This window comes from Drosophila obscura, unplaced genomic scaffold (genome assembly GCF_018151105.1).
Source record: "Drosophila obscura isolate BZ-5 IFL unplaced genomic scaffold, ASM1815110v1 contig_1, whole genome shotgun sequence".
NCBI lineage: Eukaryota > Metazoa > Arthropoda > Insecta > Diptera > Drosophilidae > Drosophila > Drosophila obscura.
The window spans coordinates 3,892,673-3,913,180 of NW_024542679.1; the positions used below are offsets into that span (position 1 = coordinate 3,892,673).

A 20,508-nucleotide genomic window follows, 5' to 3' on the forward strand; every position below is an offset into this window, starting at 1 on the left:
ATTACCGGGTATTACTTGCAAGTAAATAAATGTTGGGGTTGTGTGTTGTTGTTCCATTTGTTGCTGTTTTTTTCTCACACGTCGCACAGTCGTACCGGCGACGTACATATACTTATGCGAGTCAGTGTGAGTCTGAGTGTCTGCCGCTCATTTGTTTGCATTTGTATGGGGTGTTAAATTATCCTCGGGATAAACGTAAAACGTAAAAGTGCAAATGCCGGCGTTAGCGGGCGGGCGAGCGAGCTTGTTGCTCCTTTCTTCAGTCTCCTTTATCCTGTTTGGCACACACTTTTCAGGGCATAAAGGTTATTAGGAACACGAGGAGTTTTTTGTAATGAGCTGCAGTGAAAGTTTTCTTGCATTCATTCTGATTTCTCAAAATTAATGAAAATAATATTTCCAGGGTACAAAAAATATCCGAATGGGAATCTTATATCAGACAAGAGAGTACGTGCTTAAATCCCATAAATAGCAATATATTCCACAACCAATTACCATGAACAAATTATATTATTTAGAAAACTTGTTCCAGTTCGTTATTACAATTCTCTTGGCTTAATTTGAATTAATTTAAATTTAATCACAATTCGATGGACAATATCATTAGATGTAGATGCCAAAAGCCACCAATCGGTGGATATATTAGTCATTTTCCAGTTGTATATTTATTTGATTTTTAATGTAAAGTTCTTTTTGAGGGTATCTATAGTTTCACAAACAGCAACTATCTTTTTTCTTTCTATTTCCTGTTTTAGTTGTTGGATGTTTCCTGTTTGTCGCTGCACGCTGCTTTTTCTCTGTCTGTCTGTCTGTTTGTTTGTTTGTTTGTCTCTGGGTGTTTTTGTTTGTAGGATTCCCCGTGTCGTCGTGGATTGGAGTGGAAGGTGCTACTCCGCTTGTCGCTTATGCAACGCATTAAATGAGCTTAGTTTTAGTTGACTTCCCACTGCCACTTTGGCTTACACAGAGTCTTGTGTCTCCTTGCTCCACACCATTCCGGCGTAGACTACACCCGGAGCATGCTCTTACTCCCACTCCCACTCCCTGGAAGCCATCGTGTGTTGTAATTTCATTAGAGCGCTTTGGGGGCTGCTTCATCTTCTGTCCCGGAATCTGTACCTCGTTCCTTGTTGATATTTGCGTCAGGAAATTAAGCTGTAGGGCGTGTGTTTGCCACAGAGAAACAGACAAACAGATGCGATGGTGAGCCCTTGCAGGAGAGAAAGATAGAGAGACAGGACACCTTTCTTTAATCGAAGAACTCCACTCCATCCACAATATTTATTTGGCCATGTCTTAGACCTGGATAATGTGTCTTTGCACCTTTTGGGACCCATGTCTTGCTACCTTTTCGGGTGGCCATTTCTTGTTACTTTTTGCAGCTCAGTCTTCCATCCTTTTGCCCTTTGAGACCCTGTCTTGGTCATCTGTTCGGCTCCTGTCTTGGCCATATTTTCGGCTCCCGTCTTTTTCGTGCCCTGTGGCGTTCACTCAGTTGCTGTGATCCTTTGCCATAAAGAACTTCAAGCAGATGGCCAGGAGAACCCTATACCTTTTCCCCATCCTCTTCCACTTATTAGCTGTGTGAATAATGATGCAATTAGCTGGGGAATTCACGTAAGCCAAGCCCCAAGAGCTCGGCCCTGCTCTGATAAGATGGTTAGATGTGCAGCAGACACAACTGCCCCAATTAGTAGGAATGGCCTTCCATGCCCAATCGATTGATTTCCATCAGTGAGCAGGACCTCGTGTAATCAGAGAATCCTTTAAGCTTCTGCCTCAAGGCACGCACTGCGTACACGCAATTTCCAATTAAACTGCCGCCACGTATTAAGCCATTTTCCCTATGGCCTATAATTTTCAAGTGTAATTAACAGACGCCCACATCCCCAAAACCCCCCTTACTGCTAAATCACTTGTATTGCTGATACTTGAGTGCCCCTAATCACACTCCAACGTATACTGGAAACCTCTCCCATGTATATCATAAATAAGAGACCCTCTCGAGACCGCCAAGGAAGCTCCTCTATACTTCGTTTTGGAGCTCCGCACACTCGACACTAAACAATGTGAAAATTATACAACAAATGGCCATTATAGAGGGCATCGTATAGAGGTTGTGGTATCGTATGGGAGGAGTAAACCCCTTCTCTATCCCTTCACCGACAGCAATTCATTCTTTCATCCTTAGTCGCATGGGCAATAAATGAGTTTAAACTAGAAAATTTATTATACGCGGCGAAACTACTTAAGTCACTTCGAAATATATACTCCAGAGAAGGAGGAGAGAGATAGAAGGAGAGAGTGGGAAGGAGTAAGAGAAAGAAACACGCAATGGCAATGTCCTTAAAGTCGCTGAACGCGACTTGCGTGGCTCTCTCCTCTGCCACTGCCACCCGCCATCGTCATAGTCATCGCCATCGCCTGTTTAGGCCAATATAATCACGCAACCCTAGACGATAGACGACAGACGACAAATGGGAGCTGGGGCAGGGGCAGGGGTACACACACACACACACACAGCAGAGGCGTAGGTGGCGGTGGCTGCCTCCTGCTGCTTGAGTAATTCAATAAAATAACCAATTTGTTGGAAAAAAGAAAAGAAAGGAGAAAAATAGTCGTCTAACAACAAGCGACACAACAACGAGAGAGCAAGAGGCAGAGGGCCAGGGGGAAGGCACAGAGGCAGAACGCAGGCAAAAAGCCAACTTGTCACAAGAAAACATGAGAGCAGAAGGAGGATGCCCATGAAAGGGGGAGAGGGGTACATCCAGAGGTTGGTTGCAAGGTGGCAGGAGGAACAATCTCTGTGTGGCAGCAACGGCAACGGCAATGCCAGCCAGCCAACTGCCGCGTCACGTGCCACAAGCGCTAGAGCACAAATATTTTTCTCTTTATTTTTCTTCCTTTTTTTCATATTTACTCACAAAACAGCGCACACAGGGGGCCAAAGGGGGGTTTAATATAAAGACTATACACATATGTAGGAATATAACGGTATTATATTTATGTATATATATACATTCAGGGACTAGGACTATATCGTATGGCCATTGTGTCGTTGTTGTGTGGCCCCAAAGCAGTGGAGAGAATGGATTTCAATGAACAATTTTTACATTTTTATGAGAATTGCATTCAGATTTTGAGGAATTTCTAATTGTTGATAGGAAATGGAATGTGGCATATTTAAGGGGGGTGGGCATGAGGTTAAGCATTGCAATTGCAGAATATTCCATTTTTTTTAGTGGGGGGAAAAAGGGTACAAAAATTGTTGAAAATTTAATGGAGAAATAAGGAAAACGAATAATGGAATCCTCTTAAAATTCAATAAATGTTAAAGGAAATCTACACAAATATTTGAGATGTATTTAAATATCCGAAAAATATGGGGAATAGGGAATAATAAAAGGGAAAATTCACAGGAAAAAAAATAATTCTATAATGAAAAAGATTCATGTTACTTTTTACTTGATGTTTTTGTTTGTTATTTTTTGTTGATGGGATTTAACGAATATTTTTATGAAAATTACACAAAAGTACAAAGTCATAATATTTTATTTGTTATTTCTTTTAGTAAAATTATTTGTTAAACATCGAAAACAATGCCAACTGAGCCTAAGCATCTCTCGATTGCTCAATGATATTTGTATTTCCACCTTATGTCTGCTGGAATTTATTATATTATTCCCATTTATAGCTCCACATTGCCACAGTGTATCCGACCCCTTGGTCTCCTGGCATTGGCATCCATCGTGGCAGCCTGGTGGCTTGTATAAACTCCATTGACTTGTGCGACAAAATTGAAAATAAAAATTTTCCGCGACATTATTAAAGTAAACATTGGGGCGAATAAGGACGAAAAAAGGGTGTGATTATGATGAGAAAAGCGATGGCAGCACAGGCACCGGCAGGAGCCAGAAGCGGAAGGAGCAGCAGTAGCTCCAGCTAGAAAGGCAGCCAAGGGGAAACCCCCAACCTAACCTATTCGATGGCCAAAAACCAGTTCCTAGCTGGCTGGCTGGCTGCCTGTATGCTGCCATGGCAGTCTTCCAATTGTGGTGGCTGTTTATGGCGTTTGCCATGTGTCTGTGTGAATTGACGTCAGTGGAAGGGACTCTCCTGGTGCTCCTGCTGCTGCTGCTGCTGCTCCTGCTGTTTGTTCGTTTTGCGCCTTTTCGCGTTTTAAAAAGTTCGCTGGCTCCCAGTGGCGCAATCAGCGCTTGGAATAAGCGAAAGGATGAGCGCAGTTTTTGGGGGAGCTGAGCCACAAAGCGTGCTTCATTATTCAGGCGCACAGCCACACCCACTGCCACACAAACACACACACATGGAGAGAGAGAGAGATCCAGCCACAGCAGGGGAGGCATGGCCATGATAACAAGGCTGCTGATGACTTCCGTTCCCTGCCTCGTTCTGCCGCCTGACTTGACTTCACTTTTGGGCCATGGCACGCCACTGACTGATGCGGATGCTGATGCCATTGCCGATGCCAATGCCAGCCAGAGCGATTGGCAGGGCACAAAAAGCCAAATCAAAAATTGAAAATAAGGTTAAGTAGCTATTACGCGCATAATGCATGGAAAGCGAAGAGTCAAGAGGCGGTGCCTGGTGGCCTGGGGCATGCCTCCCCGCCCCCCAATGCACAATTTAAATGGCAATTTAATAAACGACTTATGAGGCTCCAATTCTATGAGCATTAGCAGGATGGAGAGCGAGACGCAGGATAGACAACAGGAGGATCTTTGCTTTTGGGGCCGCGTAATTACCTAAGGAAATTTCATTAGAATTTCACGGCGCATTAGATGCTGCCACTGTCACTGCCGCCAAAAGTGGCAGAAAGTTTTCGGGGTGTGTTAATGCTTGTTCGCCTGCTCTGCCAACACTCCTCTGGAAACTGGCCAGGAGCACGCAGGACACACGCCACCAAATGGCGGCCAATTCGGGCGGAAAAACTTTAGCCAAAACTTTGCATACTTCCTGGCGCGGCGGCGGCAGCGGCAACGGCTCTGGCTCTTGGCAGTCGATTTGTATGTACAGCACTCGACTGACTCGTGGCTGCCTGCCATTTGTCTGGCGGCAGCATCATTGCTCTCTTCTGGGTTTTTGGCCCAGAGTTTGGGTCCCTCGAAAGCTGGCAATCAATCAATTGGCCAAAAGCATGAACTGGCGGCTAATTGGAGCGTCTAAAAGAGCAAAGAAATGGACAAAAGGAGCAGCTAAAGGAGCAAATAAATGGCCAAAAGACGGAGCTAAGGGAGTAAAATAAAAATGGCCAAGTGGCAATGGCCGTTGTTGTCAATTAAGCGAACATTAAGAAAGGAAAAGGCAGGAAAATACCACGAAAACTGAATGTAGTATTGGGGGCAAAACTGACAGTAAAATGAGGAGTGGAAGCGGGGGAAATCCTCAAAGAAAAAAGCCTCAAGGAAGGCAGAAAACTCTCACAAACTGATTTGAAACATGTTTAATCCGTCAATTATTCATCGACTTGCAAGGCAGTGAATAACATCTCTTAAATTCCAACCAAATTCGTTAGTTTATATCAGCCAACAGACAGAACGCATACGTCAAGTGTGACAGCGGAAAAAGTCGAGAGAGTTGCATATTTCATGGCTAATTGAGTGGCAACTTGGGAGCACTGAGAAGGAGAAGGCTTCAGCTCATAAATAATAGGAATAATGATATTGGCAGCAGGGGAGCTGGCAACTGGGAGCTGCATATGGCAGAGACTCCTATGTAAAGCCAGGACACGGGATAAAGTTAAAGGAATGCACCTGCCACACGCACACACTCTCTGTAGAGGCATCACACACACGCACAGATACAGCTACAGCTATGATTGTGCTCCCGAAACTGAAGCACGCGGATGCCGGGAACAGATACAAATGCTCCTATGGAAACGCTTAACAATAATGGCTCAATGCTGCTTCTGCTGCTGCTGCCATGGCGCCCCACTCCCTTAATGTCTGTCTCGTTTCCATCGACAACTTTGATTGCCCCTTCAAACCCCGCCATCCACATGTAGCCGCTGCATAGGGGAAGTGTGTGCCAGTTACCTCCAGGCAGCTCCTGCAACGAAACCCAAACTACATTTCTCTCTTCTCCATTCTCCGCTCCTCTACACACACACACACACACACACACACACAAAAGTCATCGACAATAATGAGATGGTAATGTTAATGAAATTTGTTGCCTAGCCAAAGGATCGCATGGGTTTTGGGGGAGCCAAAAGTTTCCATAGCCCAAAGACGCCTCAGTGAAGGGACTACACTACACTGCTAATGAAGTCATTGATAAGCACACAACAACAGAACATCAGAGGGAAGGAGCGATGGGAAAGCATCCATCTAGACACACACATATATACTTCTCCTGCTGCTACTCCCACACACTTACACACACACACACACACACACACATCTATAACCAAGAGTTGATTAGGTCATAAGAGTCATTCTCCTGCATATTTGGGCGGCTGCTGCTGCTGCTGCTGCTACGCGAGAGACAATGTCCTGGCATTACTCAACAGAAGGAGCAGGAAGAGGGCTCCAGGGGGTGGGGTTGGAGGACAATCTGCTACGACTGACTGAATGCCATTGCTGCTGCTGTGTTCTGTGTGCTGCTATTGCTATTTGTACTTGAAATCTCATTAAAGTTGAAGCACTTGTCTGCTGCTGAAGGAGAGCAGCGCTGCCTCGCACTCCAGCAAAAGGAGTGGCATGAACGGAAGCTGCTCCCGCCACTGCCACTGCTGCTGCGGCAAGGACTCTCCTCTCTCATTGCTAGTTTGTGCCCTCTACCCTTTGCCATAACGACAAAATTTAATTATACAACACAAAAGCCGAAAACGAGGCAAAAGGACGAGGCGCCAGTGACAGAGGCGGAGGCAAAAGGAGGGCAAACAACATCAACCAAAGCTGCGGCAAATTGAAATTTTTGCCTTTTGACTTCTGCCTTAGCCAAGGATCTTCGCCTAGAGAGACCCTGCTGGATCCTGGCACCCACTGGCCAAAGGATCCACACGTTTTCCTGAAGGTTCACCTACCTTCAAATATTTTCTTGCCTTTACACAGCATTCCGCATGCATGTCCTTCATTTTTCGTCCTTTTATAAAAGTGTGAATCAAAAAAGTTTAGCCACACGCCTCGCCTCCCCAATCGGCTTCTCTTGCGGTGGCATGCCCCTCTCGACACGCCCTCGCAAAGAGGCAAAGTGAGGCAGCTGGTATAATAATTGCGGTTATTTGTGCAGCAGGCCGAGGCGGAGGCTGCATGAACATCCTGCGGTCATCCTGCGGTTAACCAATTGGGCGTGGTCGAAGGAGCAGCAGGAGGGGGGGCAGGAGGATGATACGAGGCTCACACCGCCACAGAGACTGGGGACACGTCTCCAGACCGGAATCAGACCGATGGAAGGATAGATGCAGCACTTTATATGTGGCCCAAAGGAGGAGGCGGATGCTGCCTCTCGATGTGAGGAAGGAAGCACGGAAGGATGTAGAATGGATCCCTCTTGAAAGATACGAGGAATTTCTAATACCCTTCAAGAATGGGACGCCAGAGCAGCGCGCCCCCAAGAGCCAAGAGGCAGATGGATTACATTCAGAGTCGTCTAGGAGGGCAACGCCATCCTACAGGTTCCAGGACTAGGATTTTGTTGCCAGAGAAAAACTGCTGACTTGGCCAGAAGGCAGACAGTCAGGCATTGAGTCAGCCAGGAAGTGGGGCCAAAAGAAGGGCAGCAGCAGAAGCAGGTGAGCAGCCAGAGCAAAACGAGACTTCCGCCTGAGCTGCTGCCTGGGCTTTAGAGATGGATATGGGCAGAGGAGCCGCCCTACAGACAGACAGGCCACTCGACCACAAAAGCATAAGTTGCCAATTAAACTGGAATGCTTTGCTGCCCCTCTGCAGCCGTAGCAGCAGCAGCAGCCTCATCCTCTGTACTCCGTGCACCACAATCTCTTGTGTATCTCCACCCTGCGGCACTTACTCCTGCATCTCTGCCTCTGCCATCTAGAGCTTGGCATTAATTTCATAACCTGCCTTTTTATGGCCAACTACCCAAATTGGGTCAACATTGACAATGGCCAGGCGCCAGGCACCAGCAGAGGGCAGGGGCACAGGCAGTAACAACGACAGACAGGATGGGGCACTGCCACTTGGCTAGCATTCGCCATTTATTTTGTGGGGCAGCTGCCACATCCGTTTTTGCCCCACTTCTCCCACTTTTTGAGTGTAGTAATAATTATCGCTGCATCGCTGCCTCTTCGCAATTATGCAAATTTGTGGGCAAAACTAATTGTCTATGGTTCCTCTTTCCCTTTCTTTTGCCTCTTTGCTCTTTCCTCCTTCTCTTTCAATTGCATTGCCGGTGGATTACTTACTTGATCCGATTGTAAACCAGTAGCTCCGCAATGTCCCTGCCCAGTCCCGAGTATGTGGTCTCCACAAACACCAGCACCTTGGGATCGATGCGTAGACGCGCCTCTGAGCGATGATCGGGCGCTGGGGAGGCCTCTCTGACATGTTTACCCGCAGCATTGTTCATGCGGCAGTTGATAATGGGCGCCGGATGTGTGTCCCGCTGGATGAGGCTGCAAAGAAAGAGCAGAGAAGAATATTAGAGTGGGAAATCAACTGTTAGCCTGTTGGTTATTCTGTAATTCTTTATCCTTCAGTTGCTCAAACATGTGAGCAATGCAATTAGCCGACGCAGAAACAAAGCAAATCCCTTGTAACTCGCTTTCGTGACAAAGTAAAGCTGGGTGCAGGAAAAAATATGCTACAAATAAAATGAATAAATAAAGTGGCGGGCAAAAATGCTCCACATAAACCCCAAAATGCAACATTTAATGGGGGGAAAAAGCAACAAAACAGAAAATGGGATAGCTGTGCCTCTGGAGAAGTTAACGAAAAAGAAGGAGACAGCTTTTCCTCTGAAGAAGGAGCAGCAGAAGCAGAAGCAGCAGCAGCAGCAGCAGCACCCTCAGCCAGCGGCATTTATTTATTGTATTTGCTTTGTCAGGCGGAGGACAGGGAGTGTTTTGGGGAGACAGTCGCCGCACACATACACACGCACATACAGAACATGTTGTATGCCAAAAGTGAAGTAGCAATGAAGAAGCGCGAAGGAGTACTGCAGAGTGAGAGGCAGCCACAAATTGAGATACGCGACAACACGTTGCGTATGCGTAATATGCCAACAACGTTGCTGCTGCTGCCGCGCGCTGTCGTTAGCGGTGTGGCAGAGTGGCAGGTTCCTTCTACCGTTTACTGTTGCTGTTTTGCCGCAAGATAAAAGCCAAGACCAGCTGCTGTTCAACCCAAGATACAGATACACCGAATATGCATACATGTACGAGTGTATACCCGCCCCCCCTCACACATATCTTCATTTGCGTGTCCCTTAAAGGATAACAACAAAAACAACAACAATGCAGTGTGGCGTCTCTCATTAACAAACCAACGAAACGACCTGCAAAACGTGGCAGCTCCCGCTCTAATGTGAATTTGTGTGTGTCCCGAATTCGTAGTCTTTGCCACCCACTTCTCATTCCCTTTGATCGCCCGCTTTGTGGGTGTGGAATCCTGCCTCTCTCCCCTGCCATTGTGGGTCCGAACTTTTCTCATACGAGTGGAAAAGTTTTACAAGAAGACACAGAATCACCTTTGACCTGGGCAAGTTTTTGTATTTCGATTTTATCATAGTTTCACCTGCAACTTTAGCTGCTGCTGCTGCACCTTCCACTGCCACTGCCACGGCTGCCCCTGCTGCTGCCTCTCCTTTTGCTCCTTTCTTATCCATTCTGTTGCCAAAGAGCAAAGCATTTTATTATAAAGCTTATGCAATTTCCACATATCCTTGCAACTTCCTGCCGCCTAACCTTTGCGCCAACCTTTACATTACAAAAGAACCAGCAGGAGCGGCAGCAAAGAGTCCTAGCATCAAGGAGCAACATTCTGGCACTGGCAACATGTGTAAAAACCCTTTTTGGCTGAGAGCCGTAAAATTAACAAAAAACCTATTAGGCCAAGCCCCGAAATCCCAAGTAAAACGTACAAAGCTGCAGTCCAGGACATGCAGGACTGCCAGGACTCTACTCTGCTCCTTGTGCTCCTCTTTGGGTAAATGTAAATACTTTTTGCATTACAAAATCGTGCGGGGGAGCAGGCGCAGGAGCAGGAGGCAAGGACTTTCTGTGGCAGGCAAAGGGTAAAATGGACTGTGCACCCGTGGACTCGGCTTGAAGCCTCTGGCAAAACTTTTGCACTGCCAAAACAAAATATTTAGATAGCAGCAACACACAACAGTTCACCCCCCTCCCACACACAGCAGAGAAGCAGAGACACACTCGTGGCACACACACTGTAACAAATCCTAAATAGAAATAGAAAGCAAAACGGCAGGCAGCTCCCAAAAAGTTTATTCTTTTCTTTTTCGGATTTTTCGGCCCTGAATGAATGCCCTATAAACACGGCAGACAGCGAGCGGGGGAAAAGTGCAGGATATAATGTGGGAGAATGCTCTGTAAATCAAAAACATAAGCTATAAATAAAGAGCGTATAAGTTTTGCCTTAGTTTCGGAATGCAAAAGAGCACAAGAGGTGGGCCGTGAAGTGTGTGTCATGTACCCATAATAATGGTAGATTATTCGGGGGCAAAATAGGGTATTTTTAAGGTTAAACGGAGCTATCTTTCAAGGGAAACATTGGGTACTTTTGGGACTACCTTTTTGGCAGAAAGATAAGTATTATTATGCACCGAAAAAAAATTACTAGAATGTGGTTTGCTCTCACAATAATTTGATGTTACGTGTAGATGCCAGAATTGCAAACCAACCTGAGGGAAGCTGCGACACCTCTCTATTTAAATGAATTTATCCAACCACTTATTTTATTATTTATCTATCCAGTGAGAAACTGTTTCGAAATTATTCCGCATTTAAACAAAACAACAAAGTTGTTTTTCCCATCTTTTTTCCTACTATCGCGGCAGCTTTTCTCTGAGAAATCTCATCAAAGAAATGCTTCTCTACATTTTCAAATTTGTTTGTCATCCCAAAAGAAAAGGATCTTCTCCACAATTATTACACTTCAAGCTGAACTTATTCGACAAACTCCTTATATTTTGTATAGGATATTTTTGTGGCTGAGCAGCAAACGGCAAAACTTCTGATGCCTCGCGTGCCGTGACCCTTGCTGGAAGGATGATGAAGAAATTCAGTTGGGCGGCTACTCTTGTTCCTTGTTTGCATTTCGTGCAACATTTGCGGGGTGGAAACTTTGCCAAACAGGCAGTCAGCCAGTGAGGCAGTGAGGCATGCAACCTGGCCGGGGCCTCAGTTCGCTGATTTATTTGTGCACAGCACAAAATTTCCGTTTCCGTTCTGGAGTAGGAAGAGGACTCAAAGAGACGAACGAGGCAGAGGCAGGGGCAGAGGCAGAGGGGGCAAGGACTACGAACGAAGGCTTCTCCGTTGCAAAGTTTCGTCTTTTGTTGCTGCATAAATTAGGCAACAAAAAGTCAGTTTATGCATTTGCGACGTGTTATTTATGCGGGCGTGCAACAAACTTGGCCAACAGCTCACTCTCTCTCTCTCTCTGTCTAGGAAGAAAATGTTGCACAGAGTGGAAAGAGGAGCAGCATGGGGCATGACCATGAGCGTGGCATGGCCAAGGCTTATTAGCCAACGTTGAAGACATGACACGCGGGAGGCGGTTTTATTGAATCCGTGAGCGCATAAATTCGCCACAAACTCCAGCCCAAACTGGTGGGATTTTCCTAGATTTTCTTCTGCTTTTCTCGAGCATTTTCCTTTAGAGAAAAGCGGGTCAGCAATGCACGCGCTCAGACAATAAATCGTATGTAAAAATTTGTAATAAATTTGCAAAGTAGCAAATGCATGCAGTAGCAGCAGCAGCCGCTTGCCACAGAGACGCTCTTGCCACAAAACGGGGCGCATACGTAATGTAGAAGCCCTAAAAAAAAAAAAAGAATCGAGTGGCAGCCCCCAGTAGCAAATGCATAATAAAATGTGAATCTAGCACAAGGATATGGCATATAGAAAAATATGATATCTAAGGACAAAAAAAAAAAAAACCAAAAGAAAAAAAAAACAATTTTCTTGCGCCAAAAAATGAATAAAACAAATAACAAAAAATGGAGCGAAAAGAACGTACTATTACTGGGGGTGGGGGAAAACCAACTATTTGTAAGGGGGAAACCCATACCTTTTTTTAGTTGGCAAATTCTACTTTTTCTGGGGTGCAAAATGCAAATATAAAAAGCAAACGAATCCCCCCAAATTGGGGGCAAAAGAAGACAAAGCGGCGGCCACTTAAACATTTGGGCTGGGGGAGAAATGAGTAGAGAAAAGAGTCGCAAAAGGGGAGCGGAGGTTTAAAGGGAAAACTAAGCAAAGAGTGCGGAGGACTATACTAAAAAACTAAGCCACAAATTCAGTTGAAAACTTCAGCACCACCACCCAAATCGCTTGCCCGCCACAGCCGCACGTTTTCATTGGTTTATTTGGGTATTTAAAACTTTAATAAGTACTGAAACTGCTGCCGCTGCTGCAATATTGCTGCAATCCGCAATGCCCAATCTTTTGTTCCTTCGAAACAGGCATATTTGCACTCAACAGCAACGAAGAATTTCCCAGGCAACAGCCACTTAAGAACAATGGAAATCGCACAGACCGAAGCAGGCAGGCAGCAGCCGATGAAAAACACTTGAAATAAAGACTCCCGACATGCGACTCAGCGACTCAACGATTCGCCGATTGCGGTGGTCGTCGGATGGTTGCCAGGGAAATGCAGCAACAAAAGCGAAAAAAAAAAATTAATTAAATAAATCAAGCCAAGTTCAATTGAATTGCAGCCGGGAAATGAGTGGGAAAATGTCAGTGGAAAGGCCAATGGAAAAGCCGAGAGGAAAGGCAAGACAAGCAGAGGACAGGACACAGCACAGAACGCCAGAGTGTCTGCCAGGAGCAGGACCAGGACCAGGACTCTGTATTCAGGACTCTGGCAAATGAACTGTGAACTAAAGGGAGAGGGGGAGGAAAAGTCGTTGAAAATAGCCCCGCAATGGGGAGCAGGGGGGGGGGAAATGCAAAAGGCGACTGTCTGTCCGTCCGGCCGTCTGTCTGTCGTGTTTGTCCCTCTGTTTGTTTGTTTGTAATTGCATTTAAAGCAAATAAATGTAATTATTTATTGCATTTCGCAGCATTCGCCCACAGACAGCACGGAACAGCGGACACCGGACAGCGGCAGGACATCGTGGAGTCCTTGAATGGGGCAAAAGCCTTATGGACATAATTGTATTTGTGTGCAAATACGTATACGACGTACATATGTAATCAAATTTATATAAAAAACAAACAAACACACACACACACAAGAAACCAAAATGTAATGCAAAGACAGAAAGGACATCGCTCAATTTATAATCGCATTTGAAATTAAAATATTAAGTCAATTAATGCACGCGAAAATGTGAAACACACACATCACGTATACGTCCCGGGCGCCACACAATTTTCGTGCATTTAAACGGCAGGCAGTAATTTATATCGTGATTATCGCATGCGGCAGGCAGCATTTTAGTTTAGAGTTGATTTTATTTTCAGTAATAAAACACATCCACTCCACACTCCACGCGTGTATTGCATTTCCAACATCAAATTGCATTTAGCGCACTTCTCACGCAAAGCAAATAATGTCCTAAAACGCACAGAACAACCCAAAAGTGCCACAGGAGTGTTTTTTCGTGTGCCTCTGTGTGTGTGGGTGTGTGTGTGCGCGGTACTTTAGGACGTGTTTATATGGCGACAAGCATTCCATTGCCCCGTCCCATTCGCTTCGTCCGATTCCAGTGACAGGCGACAAGATAGTCCAAAGCGTTGTTTTGCTAATCGAATAAACTGTCACGAGCAATTAGCGTTTAAATGGAACAAAAAACTACTCCACAAAAGAGAGAAATAGAGTAGAGTTTGTAGTGTAAAGTTGGTAAGTGCAAATCACTTTTTCTGTAATTGTTTTTCCTGTTTTTGCCCACATATTTTCTGACATAATCTGACACTCAATTAAAATGCAGAGCTAGGAATTACATTTTACTGAAAAATGCATGCAAATTGCTGCACATTTGTTCCTTGCTGTGGTGCTGTGTGTTGTGTGTGTTGTGACAGGTTTTTGCATTACAAATCAATTATTGCACTCGTCCCAGGCGACAGGCTGGTGGCACAAGGGAAGGGGTACATATGAGTGTCAGTGTGTTGTTTCTGTCAGTTTATCCGTCTGTCACTTTCCTGTTAGCTCTCTCTCTCTGTCCGTCTGTCTGTTTTTATCTTGATTTGTATACCCTGGATATGTTGGTTGGTTGATTACAGATATTTGCAATCAAGAGAAGGAAAAATTACATAAAATATAGAATTTCATGAACTACTTCTGTCCAAAATGGCTAAAAACATACATATGTATATAAATTGACACGTATATATAAATTACGATAAGATCTTATTACTATATCAAATATATCTTTGAGAGGAACAATCCTCCTTTTAAAGCACCTCTTCCTGTTTAAAATTGTCTACTTTATGGAAGAGAATCCAACTAAACGAATCTCTTGATTTAAATACTCTTCAAGGATCAGCCGATCATTTTACTGTTGCTGTGCCAAAGTACTGAGTTAATAATCGGGTAAGCCCGAGCACTTGAGCTCTCTGCAGATACAGACACTCTTTCTACATCAGATTACTATCCAATTTATATATATATATATTCTAGGGTATTCAAACTAACGGTCCCCCTAGTTATCCTTTCAACTAATGCTCTCTTTCTGTTTTAGTCTAGCTCGTAATCCTTCTCTCTCTCTCTCTCTGTGAGTGTCTGTCCATCTGTCAGTCACTCTGCATGCAAATCACGTACGTTTGCATTTTGTCAAAATGCGTTTTGCACCTACAAAAGCAGGAGAGGAGGGGGGCAGAGGGAGGTGTAGAAACAGCAGCACCAGAAATAACAACAACAACAAATGCATTTACGGTTATGCATATGCGTGTGTGCATTTGCTCTGAGAGTGGGATGTACCCAGAGTGTGTGAGTGCTGTGTGTGTGTGTGTGTGTGCAAATAATGACAGATGGCATAAACAAACACGCAGCACATCAGAACCCATTCTCCTTTGCTCTCCCTCTCTCTCTCTCTCTCTCTCTCTCTCTCTTCGGCTGGCATCTATGGCCACAGGCGCAACCACATCCAGAAGGAAGCGGAGCAGAAGCGTCAAGCAGGAGCCGTAGCCATAGAGCCGAAAGGTAAAACACTCCAAAAAGAGGAGGAGGGTTGTGGCACGTCACTTCTTTCCGCCTTTTCGTACATAACGGACGGCTGGCCACAAGAAGCACCGGATACACAGACACTCAAATGCACACACACGCCCACATACACATACACGCATCAGGCAGCAGTCCAGTGGCATGCAACAATCATTTTGGAGTCCGGGGGCCATCTCTGAATTCATTAAAATTCACCATATTTTGACACACACACACAAACACACAGGCAGCTATAAGGATGAATTCCCCGACTCTAGAGGGATCCTTCAGTCCTTGATTGATGGTCCGTCCATCCGTAAGTTGGTTGGTTGGTCGGTCAACCACTTAGCCTCCGAACTAATGAACTTTGCCACAGTTTTTGGAGTCCGTAAATTAAATTCCAAAGTGCAAGCCAAAGCCCAAAAGTAAATATTTAATAATCAACTTGGAAATTTCAGAGTGAAATGTAAAGAACATTTGCCTTGCATCCTTTGCAGCGCGATAGTTGTAGTGCTGTTTTGGCGTGTGGCATGGAAAAACAAAGGACTACAAGCTGCAGCACCTGCAGGCTAACCTGCCCCCAAAAGCAGTTCCTTCTACGGTTCCATGGCTCCATGGCTCCGCTCCTCCATCCACTCCATCCTCACGGCTTCTGGTTCTGCTGATGAAAGTAATCAAAAAAAATAAACTTTCGCCCCCCGTTTGTTTGTGCAACTGCAGGCGGGTGGGGCGTGCGCCACCATCACCGGAAACCGTTTGCTCGTTGGGAAATGTGTTTGTAAACCATAATTGCGCGCAAAAGTAGCCAACAGCAAAAGGTAAGGCATGCCCCTAGCTCCTCCTTTTGGTTCTTCCTCTCAGCTTTTCGTCTGCTGGAAAAATTTCATGCGAAAAATTTAAAGTATAAAAGAAAATTGTACCAACTCTCACAATAATCACCGAAAAGCGCACACAAACACACACACATATATATCCCAGGGAAAACTACGAGCAGAAGCGCACACAATTATGAGCAATATTTTCCCACATTCCGCTCTCCCCCCCTCTACCCTCATTCGAGTGCCACTTTAGCGCCGAAGGAAATGCCATGGCGCCACACCGAAATGAGTTTTATTTTCGAGTATGTCATGGAGCAGCAGCAAAAGGGAAGCCAGCCCACTCCAAAAAAAGGAAACCCCACCTGAGACCAGAGCCAGGGGTTTTGCCTCTGAGCCACAGAAAAAGGTGTTGAACCAAAGCAACTCAAGCAAAAGTGTGGCGTGTGGCACACGATGTGTTCTCAATAAAAGTGGTACTGTGGGGGGAGGTAGTGTGTGTGTGTGTGTTTTGCTGCAACTTGTCGAACGATAGAAAATTCGCTCCTTTTTTTGTCGCAAGCCATACAAAAATCTGTTGATGCTTTTCCACGCCGATTTTCGCAGGTGAAAAACTTTGAGAGCGGCACTAAAACATTGAAAAACTTTTAAGAGAGAGCAAAAGAAGCGCACAGCAGGCATTACAATTTTTGATGGTGCAAGGAAAATGGCAGAGAAGTTTTAGGAGGGAACTTTAATTTTGAAAAGGCTTTTAAATCATTATATGTAGGTGGGTATGTATATATTTTCCGGCTAAGAAACGAAATTCCAATTTAATCTCTTACTGCTATCTCCTCATTTTCCATAGCATCCGATTTGACTCATTTTAATTTAATTTTCTGCATATTTTCAGCAGTATGCCACGTGCCTTGCCCTTCCCCTGTAAATCCACTTGAAAATGAACAACCAACAGAAAAGAAAAAAAGCAGGATAGGTATCCAATCAAACAGGGAACAGAGAGCACAACATAAAACTCCTCTGCTTCTGCTGCTGCTGCTACTGCCCCACAACAAACAATGGGGCATGCGGCAAGAGGTGGGAGGAGGAGGAGACAACAACAGACATCAAGTGCATTTTCACCACTTGAGCAAACAATGAAAATTCGCTGGAAATTGCCCCAAAACTAAAAAAAAATAAAAATAAAAAAGTAGAGTCCCTCTCTTTCACGTGCTTTCATTTTGTTGTGGTTTTTGGCTGTGGTTGTTGTTGTTGTAGTACTCACCCATTAAATACGCCCGTATCGAAATAATGCGTGTAGTAGAAAATGCTAACCATCGTGATGGCAAACAGGGCCAAAACACATCGTCGCACATTGAAGCCAAAGCATCGACGTGCAATTAAATTACAACAATGGCAAATGCATCCCATAGAATACGAGGAGGAGCCACTACCTGCTCCACCTGCCCCTTGGTGGCAGTTGCTGCTACTGCTGCTGCTGTTGGCGATACCTATTGACGTTGATGATGAGGTGCAGGAGTTGCTGTGGCCATTTCCATTCGCATTCGATTTCAGCTTGTACGTGACAATGCTGGCGGCATCACTTGTATCCTCCAAAGGCAATAGCAACGTGCGATCTGTGGTTGTTCCAGTACCAGTGCCCGTGCCGGTGCCCGTGGCAATGGCATGTCCATTGCCAAAATGCTTATTGAAATTGCCATCCGCACTGGCACTTCCATTGGCTTCCGTTTCCGCATACGCATCCTGCATCGGCAACTGCATCTGTGGCTTGTTAATGAGTTTTTCATATTTGTTGCGATTTGTTGCATGATGTATATTCGTGGTTGCACCTCTAGCTGTAGTCTCTCCAGATGATATTGTCATATTGTTGCTGGGGAGGGAGGGGGTGTGTACTATATATATAGCTTTTGTATAGCTTTTGCTGCTGCTGCTGCTGTCAATCGGTGGTTCTATCTACGAGTAAATGTATCTCAATCACTGTTTGTCTTTCTCTCTCTCTCTCTCTCTATTGCTCTCTCGCTATAATTGGCAGCGTTTTCTTTCTTCGAGGATATGTATGTCTCGTCTCGTGTTTCTGTGTATATAAGTTCTCAAATATGGCACTGGCGTTTTTTCTTGCGTTTCTTTGCTTTTCCAAACAAATAATGTATTTTCCTATATGTTTATATATTTTCTATCTCTCCGTAGTTTGCCCAGTAGATACATCTATTAGATCTGTGTTATTGTATATTTTTTGTTCGCATCGATTACTTTTCACTTTCGCCATTTGATATGTTTCCAAATTTTCAAATACTCATTTTGTGGCATGGCCATTGTGTGGCATATGGCATGGGGTGGCAGCTCTTTTTGTTGTTTTGCGGGCAGTCGTCGAATGGCATCATTATCAGTCATAGAGGGACCCTGTTCTAGTTTTCACACACAATCAGACATTGACTGCCGTTGCCGCTTCTTCCAGTCTTCCAGTGGGTTCCAGTCTGGGCTTCCGTGGGTCGCGCGCTCGTCTTATCTGCAATCCGTAAAGAAATAGAAAAACATTATAAATAAATAATTGTCTTTCGGTTTTGTAAACATTCTACAATAAATGTCCCAATAACAGGGAAGGGCCCTCATTTTCTTATTGACTTTTCATTAGTGGGGCAAAAGAGATATACATATACATATAGATATAGATATAGATATCGATATAGAAAGGTAGGTAGGGGTAGTCCGAGTAAATATTTGGGGCAATGTAATCTAACTTCTGTTTGTTAGACCATTCGAGTGGACAGACACTCAATTCTATTCAGCGATTCATGTGGCAACCGACAGCGAATGTCGTTCCTTGCATTCAAATTCAGAAACTTTCCTTTCCTTTAAAATAAAATACCCAAAACTAACGAAAACCTATTGCCAAAAGGCTGTACAAATTCTGAACTGAAATTCAGAATTATGCTGCGGGGGAAACTCGCTACAAAAAATGTAATCCATTCCAAAATCCATTTGGTTTTTGGTTAAATTACAAAAGTAAGAACGAAAACCCCCATAAATTGAGATTCCAATTGCCAACATTACGATGTCTATAAATTTTAGTTGTATCTCCCTACGACTCCAATTTCAATATAAATAAATTCCCATTATCACCTGTGGGGTGGCCATGTGGCAACCTCTGCTTATCAGCTCTTTTTTTAATGGAGAGTGCGTGTGTGTGTGTGTGTGTGTGGGTGCCACAAGCCGAATCGATAATCGCTATCACAACTAATTGATGATGACACTTGTTTGTGCAACATTCAATTTCGAATTGAAATTTAAACATTGTTGAATTCTTGGATGTGTATCTTTGAGATACAGAACCCAGAGCCCAGAGGCAGGACCCAGAGGCAGAACCCAGAGGCAGAACTCAGAGGCAGTACCCAGAGCCTCGAGCCAAATATGGACAACAGACGGATATTTCGTCAGTATGTTTGTCCGAACATCTCGAATGGAATGCAAACAGAACGGCTGCTCCGCAAATAAAGCGACAAATTGTCAATGCCGCAAATGGCAAATGGGAAATCATACACACGGCTCTGAAGATACAAATGTATCTGAGCAAGGGTCTATCTGTACATCTATGTATCTGACTGGGTGTGCGTGTGTGTGTGTTTTTAGCCATTAACAGCATATGCCTGCCGCAGTTTACAGAGGTCTTAATGGCCTCAGAGATGGCAGATAGAACCCTCACGTATTTCAGGGCTCTGGGGTTTCGGTTCCGGGGTTTAATTGGAAATGCCCTGGCTGTTGCGGCTGTCAACCAAAAAATAAAGACAACATACTTCTGGCCTCTTTATGGGCCAACAAAATGAGTCAATAATGAGTTTTAGATGGCCTCCCCCTCCCCGCCGGAAAAAAACACACACAATGTTTGTCATGATGTTATGTCCTCGATAAACATATACTGGGGTACATACGTATGTGTTGGAGATAACAAAAGAGAGAGAGAGGGAGAATGAGAGAGACAGGACGATAAATACTTGTGCACTTTGAATGTTTGAAACTTTATTCCGAATATTGAAAGAAGAATGAAAAGAACTTGCAGGAGTTTCCCACCGATTGATCTTATGGATTTCTCAACCCTAAACATATAAAAAGCGTAGCTTCATGGGGGATATCCACATTTAAACCTAACCTATCCCCTTAGCATTTATATTCCAAATGATGAAAGATGCTGTCGATGCTGAAAGTATCTTTAAAGCCTCTCCGGTAACCCTTTAGAAAGAATGAATTCTCCAATTCATTGATCAATTTCACATCCTTAAACTTTCAAGAAATCACAGAGAACGAGTTAGAGAGATAGAGCGAGTGTAAAAACTCATATAAATCGAAGTTGCTTTCACTTCAAGCATACTTTTATCAATTTTCCAACCAAA

At 44.5% G+C, this 20,508-nt stretch overlaps 1 protein-coding gene across 1 annotated transcript in view; it reads right to left on the reverse strand.

The window, feature by feature from the left end:
• LOC111069551 (bifunctional heparan sulfate N-deacetylase/N-sulfotransferase) overlaps positions 1–20,508 on the reverse strand; it is a 62,388-nt gene that overhangs the window by 9,545 nt on the left and 32,335 nt on the right. The window contains exons 2-3 of the mRNA XM_022359656.2: positions 17,388–18,629; positions 8,387–8,596 (exon numbers count right to left, since the gene is read on the reverse strand). Coding sequence (XP_022215348.2) covers positions 8,387–8,596; positions 17,388–17,986 — 809 coding nt within the window. The 5' untranslated portion in view covers positions 17,987–18,629. The remainder of the gene's footprint in view (positions 1–8,386; positions 8,597–17,387; positions 18,630–20,508) is intronic.